Consider the following 19,978-nt stretch of genomic DNA (forward strand, 5'->3'; position numbering starts at 1 on the left):
CGCCCTGGGCCCCCAAAAACTATGGGGCCCCACCCCAAGTATAAATGTACAAGTAATATGCCGTATATGATACACAGTGACTCAGTGAGTCAGCGACGTATAGGGGAAACGAATCGCCGCAGCCGCGTGGGATGCGATCGCCTTCTTTCGCCCAATCCTGCGTGCGTGCCGCCGCCGCCGTGGACGGGCAGACGGCTGGACGCATTCGCCAGGCGCCAGCTCGTTCGGTCTTTCCTCTCTGCCTGAATCGCCAGATCGCTATCTCACTGATCGCCACGACGGCACACAGTTCTGTTCCTGAATCGCTGCTACTGCTAGCCTGCTGCTGGACGCCTGAACTGGACAGGCTGTGTTCCAAATTCCAATGTGAGTTTACCGCTTTCCAGAGATCATCTTGAATTATTATTAGTTTATTACACAAACACAAGTCCGGTGGATTGCTATTAGTTTACTATACTTGAATGCCTTGATGTTTATATATTTTTTTAATCTTGCAGACTAACGGTTGATCTTGATATATTTTAAGTCTGAATTTTCCCAAACTATCTTACTCCGGGACCAAATAATTATGAAATTGACTCTACTTTGAAACAAATAGAAGATATAATGCAATACTTTGAGACATATAGAACTGAGGGGTTTTCGTCTAGCTTGATCATTGCCAAAGGTATTGGAGATAAAATGGGTGTGGAGGCTTCATTTCCTGTAAAGCGTCGTGCAATAAGAAAGAAAGAATTTGATGAAAGTAATTGTCAAGAGGAAATTCTTGAAGCTGAGAGGGCTTTTGAAGTGAAATATTTTTTGGTTATGGTTGACATGGCGATCACTTCTTTGAAGACCAGATTTGAAGAACTCATGATATTTAAAGATATATTTGGATTTTTACTGAGCTCAAACACCCTGAAGTTGTTAAATGATAATGAACTTGAAGAGTGTTGCATTAAATTTGCTAAGACTTTCTCCCATGATGGTTCATCTAATGTTGAGGTACATGATCTTATTTCTGAATTGAAGATTATGAAATTCACTTTGCCAGATGGAGTATTGTCTGCTAAAGAGATTTTTGAGCATGTCATAGAGGTGAATTGCTATCCTAATGTCTCCATTGCATATCGAATCTTATTTACTGTGCATGTGACTGTTGCATCTGCCGAAAGAAGCTTTTCAAAGCTGAAATTGTTGAAAAACTATTTGAGATCAACAATGACTCAAGAAAGGTTGAATCATTTGGCGACTTTATGCATCGAGAAGAAATTATTAGATGAGATTGATATCAACACTATTATTGATGACTTTGTATCGCAAAATGTTAGAAGAAACTTGTCAACTTGATATCAAGTACAAGTAAGTGTTTATGACTGCAATTTATATTCATTATTTTATAAACATGAATTTTATTACGTTTAATGTTTTTTTATCAAATATTGATTTCTTTAATTATGTGTTTATAAGTCTCTCTCTGTATATAAGGGGGCCTCTATACTAGTTTTCGCCCAGGGCCTCCAAATTGCTAGGACCGGCCCTGGGCTCATTTCGGTCGGCCCGAAATTCAATTTTTGGCCCGAAATTCACATTAGGGCTCGAAATTCAATTTTGGCCCAAAATTCACATCAGAGCCCTAAATTCAAAAAATAATAAAACAAATAAATTTGAACAAAAGCAAACTTAATATTTGTATTAAAGTTACCACAGCTATGCAATGACTACCTCATTTACAAATTATTTTGTTAGAAGGAAAAAGAGTATAATCAACTGTATACAAAGTTCGTAAGCTCATTTTATTGTCTAATGTTCATAACAAAAGTAAAATTACATCACATACTCTAATTCAAAGCTACAAAAAACATCTAACTAGCATTATCTCTAGCTTTGCGTTCTTTATCAAGTATATGAAAGTGTGGAATAAAGTGTGGTTTTAATAAATATATGAGCCTTTTCGTGCCTCTATATGGGCCATTTCGTGTCTGCCTTAAACGGGTCGTGCTCGTGCCCGCACATGGACCGTGACCTCGGCCCAAACCCGGCCCGAAATAACGGACTGTGCCGGTCCGACACTAAAATATTTCGGGCCGTGCCGTGTATGGGCCGTGCTTGGGGCCAGCCCATCAGGCTCGGCCCAAATGTACACCTATAATACTTGCTAGCAAACTCTGATATAACATTTGGTTCTGATGTCTATATTGAAATGTATGATAATGAATCTAGACATATATGTAAAAACATACATCTAGTATTGTATATTTCTAAAATAAAAATTAATTTTGGACAGAGGAGTACAAAACAACATATAAACCATAAATTTAACCTATTTTGTTAGATTTTTAACTAGATATAACTTTTTTTGTTATATTTTAAACTAGATATAAACTCTGATATAACTTAGGTGGTATTTGGTTTTTAGAGAGTAATTTTTAGTCATCCATTTTATTTTATTTTAGTTTCTAAATTACTAAATACAGGAATTGAAATATAGTTTTAGTTTCCGTATCTAAAAATTTAAGAAATAAAATAGATGAACTAAATATTAGTCCCTAGAAAATAAACACTCTCTTACTTCTAATATTGTTTCTTTTTGCGTTTTGCATGAGATGCATCGACAGTTCAAGAATTATTGACGGAGTGAAGGGTTTTTTTTTTTTGCAGCTTCAAGCCATGCCGTAATGCCAAACAAATTGCTTCTGTGATAAAGAACAAATGGCAATGACGATTGGCTGAAGTATTGGTCCCATCACAAAATACTCGTGGTTGAGAAAAAAATGACAAGGTGGGTAGGATGTTGAATAGGTATCTTTGGCTACCATGAGAAAAAATGCCTTTAAATGCAAACCTTCTTTCCAAGATACTCTTATCTCAAAGAATTTGGAGAAGGCGTATAGACTCGACGACGCTTCGCTAAGGCGAACGTGATCATAGTGAGAAGTACTTGAGAACTTAGTGAGGACGAGTGTGTGATTTTTCAAATTCGGCCACTTCAGCGAAGCTAGGCTCCGATTCGGTTCCTTAGAAAAAAAATGTTGGATCAAAATAATACAAATTTTCTGATTTTGAACTTCCTTGGAATCGGCATTGCAAAACGGATGCCTGACACGTGATCACCAGTCAGGTACACAAAACGGTCATGGAACACCAGAATCTAATCTAATATGTTTCGTAAATAACAAGCAGCCTCTGAACTTGTTTCATTAATAACGAGCAAAACTTCGAACTTTACTTGATAATCACAGAGAAGTAAATGAGCATGTGATCTAATGATATGTTACATTAACAACGAGCAAGCATTTAGATACTCCGGTATAGAAATCACACAGCGCGGAACGTTCACACCGCGTGTCCATTTCTACACCATATTTTTTTTTTCTTTTCTCCAGTATAGAACTTATTATACGTTTTAAGGCAAAAGAATTGATCAAATATAAAGATAATTTTTCTTTTATTTTACAACCCATGAAGATGTTTCTTGCTTCAAGCATCCCTAAATAGGGTACGAAACACCGACTTATCCATTATGCTACATAGATCCTCAAAAAGCGGAAACCAATTTCACATTCCTTGGTTCGGATATGCATTCGGAATAAAAAAACACCGAAGATTTGAACAGAATGGAAGAAACATGTGGACAGCCCTTGTTGCCAGCATCTCTTATGCATAATGATACAATGCTCTACCTGCATCGTTGGAAACATAAACCTATGAATCAAATGCAGGAATTAATAATTTACAACAAATGTCGTTCATAATATTTGATATTGATGGTTGCAAACAAACAAAACAATTTGAGCATTAGCTATTCTTCCTCAATGTGGTTGCCACTTTTACGGTTATCCTGTATGATGGCAAGTGTCCTTATGCCATGACCTCGTTGTCTGCTATAACTCTTGGCAATGTACTTCATGTGTTGATCAACAAAACTTGGTTTCCTTGATTATTAGGAACTGACTGATACAATGATCATATTTGTGTTTGCTCATACATGTACTGAGTACTGACACGGTACATGTACAAGAAATGTATTTGGTCTATCATAGTTTAATACTACAATAGAATGTGATGTTAGCACAACGGTTGATTTTTACTTGATTCAATTCACAGACTTTATATAGCGCATACACTAGTTCTAGAAATATTACCTGCAAAAATAGAATAAGGACTAGCTGATGGAGTCCTCCGGGACAGTGGAATCCTGAATCACACGGTCAGGGTCTAGCTGACCACTGTAATAGCTAGATGGCACAGCAGAAAGTTCCAACTTTCCAGTCCACTCTTCACCAGGCTTCAGAGTGACAGTCTTTTCAATAGCAGCCGCCTCCACGCATACCATTCGTTTATATTCATCATCCCCAAAATCTGACATAGCCTTTGCTTTTTTATCCCAGGGGTTCCAAACAACTGTAACGAAGAATATATGAAACCTCGTGAACTTCATTCTTGAATTATTTCAATGATAATAATCTATTTCAGTAGCAAGCAAAAGGAAAGATGAGCATTCACAAGACCAGCATCAGGAAGGCCTCCTTTCCTCACAACAAATGTTCTTTTCTTCTCATGATCAATAATGGCAATTTTCGATGGTGTGCCCAGATATATTCTGTCCAGCTGTAAAAAGTGCAAACGTTTTGTTGAGTAATAATGAGAAAGAAAGTGGACAAATGATAAATAAAATGCTTTGTCGACGCACTTCGGATTCAAAAACAATTGCATCGCCTTGTTCAGTGGAACGAGCTCTATCTTGTAAGTTGTCTAGGTAATCCAGAGTTTCCAATCCTTCTACTCGCACCTCACTGTATTAGCATGGAATCACGTAAACAATTCTGTACTTAAGAACGCTAATTACAAAATCAAAGATAATTATGGTTTAATACCAGAGTTTGGTCAAACGAATTGGGACTGGGGATAAACATGCTGCCACAAGATTACTTCAAAAACTATGCTGGCAAATTGAATATTTCAAAGATGATGACCATAACTTGAAACAACATACCTGATATCAGAAATCTTGAAGTATGTGTGGTATGCAAAAGTGAAAGAGAATGGCTTCCCGTCTGCATTAGTGTTTCTTATACGTGAAGTTAGCATCAAATCACCACCAGGACTAAGTGCAACCCTCAGGCGGTATTCAAAACTGCAATACAATATATCTGTAAACATACAGATAGCCACGCTTGCCTTCTAATGCAACAAACATACTAAGAAATATAACAAAGATAAGTCTTTCAGGTGTCCTACAGTAGCATTAAATCAATACAAGTGACAATAAGCTCACCTATGAGGCCAGATCTTCAAATCATCTTCAGTAGGTTTGAGGATCAAGTCAATATAAGCGCTATTGGAGGTTGGCACTGGAAATGGTGGAGGATCATCATCAACACTCCATGTCCTATTCCTTGCAAATCCATGTGGTTCCAGATTCCCAAAGTTGGAGAACTACATAAGTGGAATTAAGATTCCTGCAAAAGAAGATACAGAGAAGCCAAGGCTATTGGAACGACAATGGCATACCTGCGGAAAGCATATTGGTATTCCTCCACGTATAGCTTTTGGAGGCTTGAAAATAGCCTGATATAATAGCAATAGTAGCACTCAAAAGTCAAGCGGCCAAGACAAAATGCAACTCAAACTCGAGCGAATCCTCCCCCCCAATTCAAATATTATTGAATTTAAAGAAGCACAAAAGAGCACCAGTAACATTCACATTATTTTGACAACACCTACTGATAAAGAGAGAAAGGTGCACGCGAAACACTGACAGTGAAGGTTAGTGTAGATATTATTTTGCTTACTGAAGTAAATGATCAACTGTAACTCAAGGAATAACTTGATGGCTACAGAAATTATTTCCCTACAAATGAACTAAACAAGTAGTATACTACATTTCACAATGGCGATGTTTTTGTTAGCATGCATGCAAAAATCCTAAAAATCATTACAGGAAAGATACTGTGCTGCTTTTCGATGGACAGAACAGCAGCGAAGCAAGAATTTCAGGCAAAGGGCAAACTGTAGATTAGATCAAATCAAGCAAATAAAGGACATACAAGTTCAGTGCTCGTACGTTGCTACGGTTTTTGATTTATGCTTGAGTATGTATAGAATATAAAACACAAAGACATGTGTGTTCTATTGGCTAGGTGTGTGAATGTGGGGTTTAGAGCCAACAACCATGGTTCGAATCCACATTTATGCATAATTTTAGCTTTTTTACCATTTAAATGTGGGAGAAGGGAGAGGTGAAGGAAAGGGGTGACACACGATGATGGTGGAAATTGATGTTTTATAGTAGCAGAGAATGACATACTAGTTAGGTGCTCGTACGTTGCTACGGTTTCGATTTATGTTCGAGTATAGAGTATAAAACACAAAGACATGTGTGTAAATGAGGTTTGGATAGAGATTGGCGTTTTATAGCAGTAGAGATATAGAGTCACGCAGAGATGAGACTTTAATTCTAACAGTTCAGTGAATCAACTCCTCACTCCCCCCCCCCCCCCCCCCAACCCCCAAAAAAAACGTTCCATATAATTGATATACTACTGGAAGATTATGAAAGCAAAAAAATAGTAGCACCTTATTGCTAACAAAAAGTAATTCATCTCCATGCTCATCTTTCCATGATGTCACATGCCCACCATACAAGTACACCTACAAGCAATGAAATATATTGTTATTGAAAGATCAAATGTTTGTAGTAGGTTTCAAGAAGAAGACAAAACATAAAAAGAGATCAGAAGTGCATATACAGGATACAAAACAACAGATAATTTCATGTGAACTTTGTATAATCGTGTTTCATTGCTGTCCTTTCCCATGTCTATGTATGGAAACCATGTTGCTAATTGTTTAGACAAATAATAGAGCCCACAGTAACAACTTTTTTGATAGTCCAAGTTCAAATATGAGTATGATACAATCTGTATCAAAATTCTGAGGGAATATATCAGGTTATTACAATCGGTTTCTCATAAAAAAAAACCTTATGCAATGGCATTTTAAGTGTGTGGTTACTTAGCCTCATATACCTTTATGTTATTCATTAGAAGTTTCGACTCGCCAAATATAGAATGGCTGTGCTTGTAAGTTAATATAGTCAACCAGATGGTGCAAGTAAAAGCAAGAGCAACAGAAAAATATCTCAGGTTGTGATGCCTTGTTGGTACTTGTATGTACTAGTATATTTGTATGGAAACAAGTCCCGGGTAATAATGATGGTCGCTGGTCAGAGTGGCTTAGCCCGAGCGGAGAACACTCCCTGGCTCTCTGTAATTCAAGTCCCTGGCGGAAACACCGTAACAGATGAAACTCTGCTTATCGTGTGAATCTAGGATCGTCATTGCTCAGCAACTGTTTGCGGGGAGACAAAATGGGTCGAAACTGAATCCATGGGACAGATCTGGACCACAGCATCAGCACACTGGCCTGGCGCACCCTGTCACTCACAGGAAGCCGCAGAGGCAGCTTCGCTACGAGTCTACGACGAAGCCAATCTGATCTAGCGTGGAAAATCCGCTGACGGACGGAGCGCAACCGCCACTAGTCCGCTAGCACCAAACTGCTGCCGACTACTATACGCGACAGGAAGCGGCAGGCAACCGATAAATCCAGCGCCATGGCAAGCGCCACGGATCTGCGCGGGGATCCGGCAGGCGGAACACGACCTCGCGGCAACTGAGCGGGAGCGGGAGCGGCAGGCGGGTACTATACGAACCTCTGCGGAGCTGCCCCGGACCTCGCGGAGAACGACCTTGTCGAGGTCGTTGACGCCCTTGCAGCGCCTGACGGGCGCCGCCTCCTGCTTCTCATCGCCCGCCGCCGCCGCCGGTGACGACGCCGAGACCGACATGCTGTCCTTCCAGTGCCGACTGCCGAGCGGAGAAGTGGAGCCTGGAGGCGCAGGAAGCGGAAGCGGAGAGAGAAGCAGGAGGCAGACGGGGCGCGGCTGGGTCCAGCCCAGGTCGATTTGGGGAATTTCCGGACAGCGCCCCTTGTGCCTAAATAATAATCACCTCGACCTCGCTGCGGCGCCTCTTTTTTTTTTTTCTCCACTCCTCGTTGCTTTTGCTTTGCTTCAGCTTCAGGCTTTTGAGCTCGGGCGGATCGCTGGATCAGCAGCTCCCCATGGATATGCCTTTCTTTGCTGGTACGCTCGCTTTCATCACCCGATAAGAAAGAAAGGTCGTCGTCGTTGCGCTCCATCCAAATTCCAAAACCAAAAGGCACGTTCCACTCGCTTCGGTGTTTGTACACCTTTGTTTTTTTTTTTTGTTTTTTGCACGGTATGCAAGCGACTACTTACATATGAATAATACGTGGAGACACAACAGTGAGAGGCTGAGATTGGGCATGGAAACACTGCTTCTATTCTATCACCTCGTTGGTCAACAAAAAAGAAAAAAGAACAGCATGTGCGCGCGCCGCTAGCTTTTGGGGTTTTTTCCTTTCTTGCTTTTGTAATAATAAATAAATAAACGAATACGTAAAGAGATTGAATGAATAGGCCGCTAGCTCGCTAGCTTTGACCTAGCAAGTGTGCGTGCGCCGCCATATGCTCCACCGATGACGATTTGACGATGATCCTGAGGAAACTGTCGACAACCTGTATGATCAACAACAGCAACAACAACAAAAAAATCTGTCAACTTGCTCCAGCGAATCAGTATACTACGATGATCCTGAGGAAGCTGGCTTCATGGCTTGTGCTGAACTGCTGATCGTTACTACTTGAAGTATAATTTTTTCCCAGTTGCGAAACCAGTCGATCGAGCAGCGGGACAGTAATAATAAAAAATTGGATAGAGATGGGAGCTTGAGATCTGGAGTCCCATCACAGGATCCAGGCCAAGGTGTGCGCTGGCGTACGTAGCCCTCGGACTATCTGGTGCCCGGATCCGATGCGGTCAATCGGCGCGACGCCGACCCCACCGGCCCACCCCCACTCGCCCTCGAGACTGGAATGGATTGTCGCGCGGGCAGAGAGAGCCGTGGGAATTGGATCGGTCTCGCTCTCGGTCCCGCCGATGCCTCTTCCCCATCCGCCATCGCCCACCTTTGTACGAGCGTGAAGCCTACGTGACGTGATCGAAACGGAGAACAAAAAAAATATGTGCGGCGCGGCGATGTTGACCAAGCTCCGATTCTCTCGGTCACCACTCGTAACATTGGGTGTATTTAGTTACACGGGCCAGGCTTAAATTTTAAAAAGCCAGCCTAGTTCGGGTTCTAGCGAAACAATCTGCAGTTGTTTGGGCCGCCTGCATACTGCCAACTGCAACCCATTTATTTGTATGTAATGTGTTCTTCATGTTTCAAATCTATTAACATATTTTTTATGCAAGTATAAACGTGATGGACTCGTAACACTTGTACTTTATTTGTGTACTCCATTTAAGTTAAACGTGATGTTGAGGCACGGTGGTTTCCCGCTATCATGATGGGACGTCGAGGAAAGACTGTTTTAGAGCCACTAGTTTTACACACGCTTTCAGTCCCATATCAGGTGCATCATCCGGCGCTGCACTGGACATGTCTAGTAAGACCTATTCGATGCACACTGGATTCTTCTGTGCTTAGCTGAAAACTGTGTCGCGCGTGTAAGTCGATCTCCCTTGTATTCGGTGCACCGCTGGCACACGTCCAGTGCGTGCTAGAAACTACGCCAAAATCACTCATGGAGCTTTCACTTGGCCATGGCTGATGGGGTTGACGCTGAGGAGCGCATGGACAATGATTCTTGTTCATGGCCGAGGAAGTCGGATGCCACGGTCGTGGTAAGCTCCTTGGCCGCCATGGCCGGCACATGCGGGGGTCTCTCTGGCCACGGTTGGGTGTTGTCACAGTCAACTTTGTGCGCAACACCTCATTTCCATCATTCCATATGGTTGGGGGCTGGGGCGATGCTCGTTGCCCACAACTGGCGGGGTTAGCAGCGAACAGGGGCGAAGACACGTTAGATTTTTCCCCGCTGGTGCACAGGTATCATTGTAAAATAAAAAAAATAACTATCTTAAATTTGCCATACGTTCCTTTTCGAATTGTAAAACTTTCTTTATGTTTGATAGAGTGTGCACTAGGGTTCTTTTTTTTTATTTTGGTGGAGTTAAAATGTTTAGATAACTTTTTATAGTGTGTTTCAGTGTTTGTGGATCCTGAACTAATAACGGAGCAATCAACCTTAATCGTGCCACCCCGCCTTGTCTCTTAAGCATGTGTTTGATTTCGGAACTACGTGGGTCAGGTAGGAGCTGACTCATTTTTTCTGGGTTGTGTTGAACCCGTTTCTTGTTTGGCTTTAGTGATAGGTTAAACCTAGTTTTTTGTTTGATTACAAGGTTAAAGTGGGTTAGAGCTGCATCATCTCTTGTTTGTTTCGTGATAAAGGATAAACTGAATATGGTCACATTTCTGGTCATATTATCACATTCAGGATGATATCTTCAATTCAATAAGATGACATCATTTAAAATAAATGAAACTGACACTATTTTAATTTTTGAGAAATCCATAAGCATAAGATATAAATTAATTAAAGCCATCATTGACTAAGTCGTAACTTTTTAGTGACGATATATCACTGTTACATTTTAGTCATAATTAAAGGAACATCCCACAAACATGTTAGCATTTGCTATCACTAGCAGGCTTTGTCTAGGCGGTGACGAACACTGACCTTTACCTGTTCGACGACGGCACTAACAAGGCTCGTGGGTTGTGCCTACTAAAGAACACGCCGGCATCGGAGGGTAGGCCAGCGGGGGACTGACGACGGGAGGCAGATCAAGGATTAACGTCGGAGGGTAGACCGACAGGGGTCCCTCGTCCCAGCAGACCGGCAATGTCGGCACGCTCGTGTGCTGGTCTCGAGTGGATAAGGTATGGGTGACGAGATGATGGAGAGGAAGTGGGTCGAAATGGTTCGCTTGTTTTTTATGAATCAATAGAACCCACATTTTCAATAAGTATTTCGATCCAGAGCCAATCTAACCCACGATTCTTTTGAACCAAACACGAGTTGCTGTGGGTGGAACCCGTTCACCCGCTAACCAAATACACCCTAACAAAGAAAGAAAAACGCGCCACCCGCCAAGCGTAGGACGAAAATGACGTTGCATGGGAGTTGATGCGTGTTGCGATGGAACGTATAGACTATAGTTTGTCCTGATAAACACAGATCATAAGTGAAATACGACAAGGTCCGAGGAGCTTAGATTTTTAATAAGACTGATGGATTTTGTGTTTATCTAGATTCCCAAAACCTCTCTTGACGCAGACGGCATTCCAGACGTGGACCAGGCAGAGCTGGTTTTTCTGTAGCTCCGTTGCCTGACGTTTTTTGTTTAAAAAAATCTTCCTGCTCTCACGCACACGGACTAGGGACTGCATAGCAGCGTGGTGTGATGATGAGTCATGAATGCGACAAGGCTGGGCTGGGCAATGGAGGGCCCAAGCCTACGGTACTCGTACGCACACGCCAAACAAGTTTGAGGCCCACTGGACTGAAGGCTTGGACAGGATCTTTTTTTTTATCTTGCGTTGCGTGTGTAGTGTCTAGTGTGTGTGTTCGTGGCGTGTTTTGAACTGTAGTGCGACAAGGCTGGTACTGGATAGTAGCAATGTAGTATGCACATCGAAGCAGCTCATGAATCGATATCTCGGCGTGTGTACAGTACTTCTGGCCGAACCGGCGAGATTTATTTTTTCGTTTTCATAAATGACCACTGAGGAGAGTACGGTGAGCGTGGACTCTTGCATAGTTGCATAAGCGATCTCCAGCAGCTTACTCATCTTTATACTTATATTTAAATTATATTATGTGAACAGTATAAAACAATATTTTATGTGACCATATCGATGAACTGGTGGATATTATTATTATTATTATTATTATTATTATTATTATTATTATTATTATTATTATTATTATTATTATTATTATTATTATTATTATTATTATTATTATTATTATTATTATTGTTATTATTATTATTATTATTATTATTATTATTATTATTATTATAGGATCCCTTGGTCCTCCACGAGCGCTATGGGGCCTGCACTGATAAGTGAGAGAAAGCAAGAACGCGAAAACGATATGGAGTGAGGACAAATAATATTATCGTTATTGGATCCCTTGGTCGTTCACGAGCGCTTGGACATACACATGCCGTGTTTCACGTTCATAACAAATGGAAGGAGAAAAAGAGTGCGGAAGGACGTACCGAACGATAGACGTCAGCTCCGTCTCGTCGGTTAGCAGCCAATAATCGCCCAAGCCACAGCCCACAGGACAGGGACGGACACGGACGTCGTCCTCCCATGCTGTATTCTGCGTGTTCCTGTCCTGTGGCGCCGCGTGGGTGTCGCCATGCCGGTGTGGGCGCTCGATCGGTAGAAAAAAAAAACAAAGACAATAGGGGGAAAAGAAATTAATTTGTCGTTCAATTTTTTTTATGTTTCCGAATTATATGAGATTTTTGTTCCAAACTGGGATAGGATAGGACAACGTATATACGAAGAGGTATATCTGCTCCAGGGTTTAAAACAAAACCGTTTCACGTCCCGTCCATCCATTCCTCGATGTGGCATTTAATAATCTTGCTAGCTAGAAACGCGACGTCTTAGCCGCATTCGGTTAGGATCTAGCGGTGCATGTTCACGTGTATAGGGTTGAAAATGGACCGAAAAAATCTCGTTTTGATCCGTACTGTTTTCTACATTTTATCGAACAGTTTTCGTATTTACGAAAAAATATGGAAACGGGACGGAAACGGTAGAAGGCTTATTTCGTCCGTTTTTTGCGGGATTCCGTTTTTCCCCGGATTGAACTCGTATTTATTCTGTATTTGACAAATATGGAACGAGCCTAATATGCATTAGTATATAAACTAAATTCTCGTGTATTTAGGTGACAAATTATAACACAATTGGTCATTGTAACCACAAAATCTTTTTAAATGTCAAGTGATCTAAAGTCTTAAACAACATTGGATGTAGCTAAATGTACACATTTAGCAACCAAACAACAATATAATGTTGCCTCTCTATATCTATTTGTTTTATGTTATTGTTCTGTTAATCAATCACTAGTCAAACATCAATAACATTTCTATTTGTATTAAATTATGAGTTTCCGTTAATATTTCCGTTTCCTTTCGTTTCGCAATTCCATTTATCCCGCTCCCGTTTCCGTTCCCGACTATTTCGGACCCGATCCCTTTTCCGATGATAAAATGCGGATACGGAAATGATAGAGGGGTTTTTCCGTCCGTTTTCATCCCTACACGTGCATAACTAAACCGGTTCGGTCTATCACCCACCCACCCAGCTTATTTCTGACAATCTGGTTATAGAAACAATTTGGATGCAGAGAATAATCTAATTATTGTAGAGATTACATACGAAGAAGGATAAAAGAGTCTATATAGTTTAGAATATAGAAAACAACGGTTTTCTACTATCACAATAACTCGATCAATTCTATGTTTACGTTGATTTTAATGATTTAACTAAAACGATTATTATAGGAGCGGGCTAAAAAAACTGTAACAAACAGTGTCACGGCGATTAATTAAACCTTAAGGGCTTGTTTGGAAGAAAGAGTATTGGAGAGGATCCAAAGGGTTATAATCTCTTGCTATTCAAAATTAAATAACAAGGGATTATAGCCCCCTCAATCCCCTCCAATACTCTTGTTTCCAAACATGCACTAAAGATCTTCTCTGTAGATTTGCTTATCGCTCACTGAGTGGACCGGTGCTAGGGATGAAAACGGTCGAAAACGATCGAAAAACAGTTAAATTGTTTTTGTTTTCATATTTTTTGGTCGGGACGAAAACGAAAACAAAAACTAACGGTCGAAATACGGTATCAGAATTGTCGGTTATTCAAAAACGATCGAAAACGATAAACTATAGTCGGAAAGATAATTATTTTATAGCTTTATCAAAAAAATAATAAAGTGATGTATTGCCTAATTTTTAAGATTTAGAAATACACAAACAACTCTTTTTCATCATTCATATTAGTTAGATTAATTATAACATTTGCTTTTCGCTTATTCATTCACTTGAACACAACAAAAGTCTATAACTTAAATAAATTATATGCTAGATCTATCTCATATTATATAAAACGGTAGAAAAACGGTATTAACACGACTCGGAAAAGAAAAATACGAAAACGGTCGAAAACCAGCTAAATCGTTTTCATACCATTACTAATCGGTTCCTAAACAATTTGAAAACGATCGGGAAAAACAATATTCGAAACGGGACAGCTGGAAATTCCCGTCCCGTTTTCATCCCTAACCGGTGCGCAAAATCGAACCGGCCACAGCGTGGCTACCGAATCATGACGAGTGTATGAGTGTCGAATGTGAGTGAAATCGGGTCTAGACGCGAATCAAACTATAGCGAGACAGTACCAAGCCGAGAGTAACGTGGATTCAGAAACAAAAGGAGCTGCCCCGTGATTTTTTTTTTCGTCTTTACCTTTTTAGTACTGATTCTAAAGATAACACCAGAGTAATTTATTTTTAAAATTAATCCGTTTTGTCACATCGGTCAATAATATAAATCTAGATTATATTTAGTATTTTCAGGTAGGCAAGTTATTGTAGGTACATAGTATTGTACCTTTGTAAAGTAGCCCTCTGTTAGTGAGTTAGTTAGAGTAGTAAATTTAGTTAGTTAGATTAGTTTATTGTTAGTTAGTTTATGTTATTTTGAGTTATTATAAATATCTTGCATGTCCGTTTCAGATCACAGAGACTCGAATCTTTCAACCTTAGCAACATGTCTCATCTAGTTATCAACCATGTTACAATTCGTTTGGCCTTGTTAAGAAGGTTAATCATCGTTGTAAATCGAAGAACCTAAACAAGAACAAGATAAATTGCAGATAGATGATTAATCATTTGAATTTAGGGTTTCACAACCGATAATAATGATTTCTCAATGACACGTTGATCTAAAGCAAAATTGAAACCATAAAATAAGTATCAGCTACTAAATAAAAGTCAAATAAGGGTCATCCCACCCTCTAGACGTGTCTAGTAATAGATGTTTTATTGACAAAATTAAATAGCAAGAGATTTCCTTCCATTAATTCCCTAATCACTTTATCACTAAACCAACCCTAATAGGCCGATGCACACACTTACATTTTAGACGTCGAATGCTCCGACGGACCATTCCTTTTTAAAGTATAATCATTTTCACGTTAGGTTGTCTCCAGGCTCCAGTAGTTCACATATCTTATCTCATATTTAAAACTCCACTCTAAAAACAGTGTCAAAATAGCGTCATCTACAGTATCACGTCCCCTATTTTATATGATTCACTTAAGGCACCTTTAGAACAGCCCCGAGTAGATATATGGAACGTGCCGAAATTTTCCATACATAAATGTAGCACGTTGTCACCGCGAAGAAAAAGTAAAGAGTACTTGCTCAAGTTTAGGATTTAGGGTGTGTTTTCCGTATTATATGATTCAACAATATTATATAATCTGGACAGATGCAAACAAACACCCTCCTTAATTTACTTGTTCACGTTGTCCGCGAAGGGTAGTTTTGAAGCAACAGGAATAAACTAGTATATATTTTGTCCTAGTGAATGAATGGCTGTTAAAATCCAACTCATGGAGGACATATTGTCCCTAGCAGCGTGGTGGACATATTATTGTTTCCTCTCCGTCCATCACCCACCCCGGTCGGTCTCAACTCAAGCTCTCAGCCACACACGCCGCCATCAGGCACGTATGCGACCTGACCTCGTGTTACATGCTACTACGGCCGTGTATATAACAGCGATCAATCTACCGTGACCACCCCCATCCTCTCTAACCCACGGAAGCAAGACAAAAGCTCGTGCTGGACGACATCTCCCCTGTCGATCCACGACCATGATGCAGCAGCTCCGTCACAGCCAGCCGAGCCCGTGCCTCTGCGGCCTGCGGGCGGCACGGCCTATGCTCGCCCTCGGCGCAGCAGCATCCCGTTCGCGGCCCGCCGGAAAACTGCAACCGAGCGTCTGCCTCGGCCTCGGCCATGTAGCCCCAGCCGCGGCGAGAGGACAGCCCCGTCCCCGTGCCGTTGCCGACTCGGCGCTGGGAGCATCGCCTACGAGCGTGCATGTCGGAGGCAAGCTGCTGCTGCAGAACTTCGCCGCCGACAGCCAGCAGCGGCTCAAGCTCTCCATCCAGCTTGTCAGCGCCACCGTGGCCGGTACGCGCGCGAACTCGGCCATATGCATATGCACGCACGCGGCACGCCACGCCACAACTCGATCGGCGCCACGCGCACATTGTGCCTAGCTAGTCCTACATTTTTTCTTACGTACGCGTGCAGATCCCGACGGGCGCGGGGTGAAGGCGGAGGCGTCGGTGCTGGACGCCGTCGTGGGCAGCGGGGACAGCGAGCTCGACGTGGACCTGATCTGGGACGAGGCGCTGGGCGCGCCCGGCGCGGTGGTGGTGAAGAACCACTCCGACTTCCCCGTGTACCTGAGGCTGCTGAGCGTGCCGGCCGGCGTCGGCGGCGCCGACGACGAGGCCGCCGCCGTCCACTTCGCCTGCAACGGATGGGTGTACCCCGTCGACAAGCACCCGTACCGCCTCTTCTTCACCAACGACGTGCGTGCGTGCGCAGCTAGCTAACCACTGCACGCTGACCGACGACCCTAGCACACCACAAGGCTCGAAACTTGCATCACGTCCGTACGCTGTTCCCTTCCTCTGCAGGCGTGTGTCAAGGAAGAAACGCCGAGCGCCCTGCTCAAGTACCGGGAGGACGAGCTCGGCGCGCTCCGGGGAGACGGCGAGACGACGGAGCGACCGTTCCAGCCGTGGGACCGCGTGTACGACTACGCGCTGTACAACGACCTGGGGAACCCAGACCTGCGCCAGGACCTGGCGCGCCCCGTGCTGGGAGGATCCCAGGAGTACCCGTACCCTCGGCGTACCAAGACCGGCCGACCAGCCGCCAAAACAGGCCCGTGCCCGTTCACGATCTCCGTTTCCCAAAAACGTTCCGTTCCAGCGAGCCGCCACAGCAGGGGAGGATCTCGCTCGCTCGCTCGCTAGCTCTCTCACTTGCTGCCTCGTCGTGCGTCATCAGATCCTCGGTCGGAGAGCAGAGCGCCGCTGGACGAAGAGATCTACGTCCCCTGCGACGAGCGCGTCGGCTTCGCCAGCATCCCCGCGCCGACGCTTCCGCCGCTGGGCGGGCACTTCAGGTCCCTCGCCGATGTCTACCGCCTCTTCGGCCTCGACGACCTCGGCCGGCTCCCGGAGGCCAAGGCGGTCATCAACAGCGGCGCGCCGTTCCCCGTCGTGCCTCAGGTCATTTCAGGTGCGACAGCAATAATGCATGGTGTGATGTGCTCAAGGGAAAGGAAAGGAAAAAAAAAAGAACTGTATGTCTCTATCTTTCTGTCTGTCTGGTGCAGTGAACCCGACACATTGGCGGAAGGACGAAGAGTTCGCGCGGCAGATGATCGCCGGGGCGAACCCGGTGTGCATCAAGCGCGTCACCAAGTTCCCGCTGGCGAGCGAGCTTGACCGCGGGGTGTTCGGCGACCAGGACAGCAAGATAACCAAGGACCATGTCGAGAAGAACATGGGCGGCATGACGGTGCAGCAGGTGTGCCGTACGACGGGCACTTTTTTTAAGCTTCTAGTCCCTAGGCGATCTTTCAGGCAAAATGACGCTTGTTGGGAAATATGCAGTTCTTTCTCTTTTTTCTGTCTGAACTCGACTCGACCATGGATCGATGCACGCAGGCCGTAGAGGAGGGGAGGCTGTACGTCGTGGACCACCACGACTGGGTGATGCCATACCTGAAGCGCATCAACGAGCTCCCTGCGAGCGAGGAGAAGGCGGAGGTGTCGCAGAGGAAGGTGTACGCCGCCAGAACGCTCCTGTTCCTGGACGGCGAGGACTCGTCGATGCTCAGACCGCTGGCGATCGAGCTCAGCTCGCCGCACCCGGAGAAGGAGCAGCTCGGCGCGGTCAGCACGGTGTACACTCCACCGGACAGCGGGGACGACGGCATCACGGCCGGGAGGTTCTCAACCTGGGAACTGGCAAAGGTTTACGCCTCTGCCAACGACGCAGCCGAGAACAACTTCGTCACTCACTGGTATGTACGTACACTCGTTCGTACGTAGAGACAAGACGAGGTCAATGTGTGTCTCTGTGTGTGTAGGCTCAACACGCACGCATCCATGGAGCCGATCGTGATCGCGGCGAACCGGCAGCTGAGCGTGCTGCACCCAATCCACAGGCTCCTCAAGCCGCACTTCCGGAAGACGCTCCACATCAACGCCGTCGCACGCCAGATCATCGTCGGCTCGGGTGACCAGAGGAAGGACGGCAGCGTCTTCCGTGGCATAGACGAGGTCACGTACTTCCCCAGCAAGTACAACATGGAGATGTCCTCCAAGGCGTACAAAGCCTGGAACTTCACGGACCTTGCTCTTCCCAACGATCTCATCAAGAGGTAATACCAGTACTAGATACGAAACGAAATGACATGTATTCGTTCACATACCATAGCAACAGCATGCTATACATGACGAACAGAGGTCTGGCAAAAGGAGATCCAAAGAAGCCAGAGACGGTGGAGCTGGCGATAAAGGACTACCCGTACGCGGTGGACGGGCTCGACATGTGGGCGGCGATCAAGAAGTGGGTGGCTGACTACTGCGCCATCTACTACGCCGACGACGGCGCGGTGGCGAGGGACAGCGAGCTGCAGGGGTGGTGGAGCGAGGTCAGGAACGTGGGGCACGGCGACCTGGCGGACGCGCCGTGGTGGCCGGCGATGGACTGCGTCGCCGACCTCGTGGAGACCTGCGCCACCGTCGTCTGGCTGAGCTCGGCGTACCACGCGTCCATCAGCTTCGGGCAGTACGACTACCTGGGCTTCGTCCCGAACGGGCCCTCCATCACCACGCGGCCGGTGCCGGGCCCGGACGCCGGGGCGGAGGTCACGGAGTCGGACTTCCTGGCGAGCGTCACGCCGGTCACCGAGGCGCTCGGCTTCATGTCCATCGCCTCGGGGCCGATGGGGCTCAAGGGCACGGAGGTGTACCTGGGGCAGCGCCCGGACACGGAGCAGTGGACGCGCGAGCGGAGGGCGGCCGAGGCGCTGGCGGAGTTCCGGGCGAGGTTGGAGGAGGTCGCGGGCAACATCGACAGGCGGAACGCGGACCCTGCGCTGAAGAACCGGACGGGGCAGGTGGAGGTGCCCTATACGCTGCTCAAGCCGACGGCACAGCCCGGACTGGTGCTCCGTGGCATACCCAACAGCATCACCGTTTGAGCAGCAGAGCGCCGTCGGCAGCTGTCAGCTGTGTACAGTACAGAATAATAAGGTGGTCGTGTTTGGCGCTATCTCCACCACATAAACGTGAAAATGTTTTTTTTTGAATTATATGGACATGCAGGGCCGCAGCCCGTAAGCCTGGCCCCAGTTTCGGTTTTCTGTTTTTTTTTTTTTTGCCTCGATCTGGTGATCAGCAAGCCACGTCGGTCCGGGTGATCTCGCTACCGGAGATAGAATGTGTACACGAAACCTAATAGGTTTTTACTCCATTAGGATACGAGGTTGAGTCAATTTTCATACCTATAGATTTGTTAATGAGCATAAATTTATACCCGACGAGTTCATGAGTATAAGTTTATTATGTGAACCGTGGGTTTTTAAACCCGACCAAACTTAGTGTATATTGTCATTTTATTTTATAAACGGACAATAAACTTGTTATCTCCTTATTTACTTCCTGTTTTTTATCAAATATAAATGTATAAGTAGTTGGTGAGAGTTTTGCTTGCTTGCTATTATAGTTTTTACTAGCGTTATATATGTGGCGGATGAATAACTTAGTGCAAGATCACTTGATTATACAACTTATTATTTGTATTTTATTCTCTATACTAATAATTTTTATACCAAATCCTGAAATCGTTGTTCATCACTTAAATTTT

General features: G+C 44.3%; 2 protein-coding genes and 1 long non-coding RNA gene across 4 annotated transcripts; 2 read left to right on the top strand and 1 right to left on the bottom strand.

Moving 5' to 3' along the window:
• Positions 1-93: 93 nt before the first annotated feature.
• LOC103645819 (uncharacterized) lies at positions 94-3,670 on the top strand. Its single transcript, XR_561825.4, has 3 exons — positions 94-366; positions 498-1,344; positions 2,644-3,670. It is a non-coding gene; the product is annotated as an uncharacterized lncRNA (long non-coding RNA).
• LOC100280296 (Galactose mutarotase-like superfamily protein) lies at positions 3,387-9,013 on the bottom strand. Of its 2 annotated transcripts, none has more exons than XM_008669639.2 (9): positions 7,700-9,013; positions 6,562-6,636; positions 5,497-5,553; positions 5,261-5,421; positions 4,979-5,119; positions 4,676-4,778; positions 4,494-4,593; positions 4,128-4,386; positions 3,387-3,687 (listed from the first exon to the last, which is right to left on the bottom strand). In XM_008669639.2, the coding sequence occupies exons 1-8, from the start codon at positions 7,832-7,834 to the stop codon at positions 4,148-4,150; spliced, it is 1,011 nt and encodes a 336-aa protein (XP_008667861.1). In that variant the 5' UTR covers positions 7,835-9,013; the 3' UTR covers positions 3,387-3,687; positions 4,128-4,147. The 2 variants fall into 2 exon arrangements, with proteins under 2 accessions (XP_008667861.1, NP_001146695.1); NM_001153223.2 differs by having other exon boundaries at positions 3,414-3,665; positions 7,700-8,136.
• A 6,817-nt stretch (positions 9,014-15,830) lies between these two features.
• On the top strand, positions 15,831-19,421 carry lox6 (linoleate 9S-lipoxygenase6). The gene is made up of 8 exons (NM_001112506.1): positions 15,831-16,213; positions 16,337-16,620; positions 16,729-16,978; positions 17,105-17,338; positions 17,436-17,629; positions 17,770-18,128; positions 18,195-18,488; positions 18,572-19,421. Exons 1-8 carry the CDS (start codon positions 15,892-15,894, stop codon positions 19,311-19,313), a joined length of 2,679 nt encoding a protein of 892 aa, NP_001105976.1. The 5' UTR covers positions 15,831-15,891; the 3' UTR covers positions 19,314-19,421.
• The last annotated feature ends 557 nt before the right edge of the window (positions 19,422-19,978 follow it).

The sequence above is a fragment of the Zea mays genome, chromosome 2 (genome assembly GCF_902167145.1).
Source record: "Zea mays cultivar B73 chromosome 2, Zm-B73-REFERENCE-NAM-5.0, whole genome shotgun sequence".
NCBI classification, from domain to species: domain Eukaryota; kingdom Viridiplantae; phylum Streptophyta; class Magnoliopsida; order Poales; family Poaceae; genus Zea; species Zea mays.

What these genes read in the sequence shown, in the direction of transcription:
- LOC100280296 (XM_008669639.2), bottom strand. Translation starts at nt 7,834, where the DNA reads ATGTCGGTCTCGGCGTCGTCACCGGCGGCGGCGGCGGGCGATGAGAAG. An exon ending in TTGAAGATCTGGCCTCATAG is followed by an intron (nt 5,120 to 5,260) that starts GTGAGCTTATTG and finishes ATTGTATTGCAG; the next exon opens with TTTTGAATACCGCCTGAGGG. An exon ending in CAATTGTTTTTGAATCCGAA is followed by an intron (nt 4,594 to 4,675) that starts GTGCGTCGACAA and finishes CACTTTTTACAG; the next exon opens with CTGGACAGAATATATCTGGG.
- lox6 (NM_001112506.1), top strand. Translation starts at nt 15,892, where the DNA reads ATGATGCAGCAGCTCCGTCACAGCCAGCCGAGCCCGTGCCTCTGCGGC. An exon ending in GCCTCTTCTTCACCAACGAC is followed by an intron (nt 16,621 to 16,728) that starts GTGCGTGCGTGC and finishes CTTCCTCTGCAG; the next exon opens with GCGTGTGTCAAGGAAGAAAC. An exon ending in CCGACCAGCCGCCAAAACAG is followed by an intron (nt 16,979 to 17,104) that starts GCCCGTGCCCGT and finishes GTGCGTCATCAG; the next exon opens with ATCCTCGGTCGGAGAGCAGA.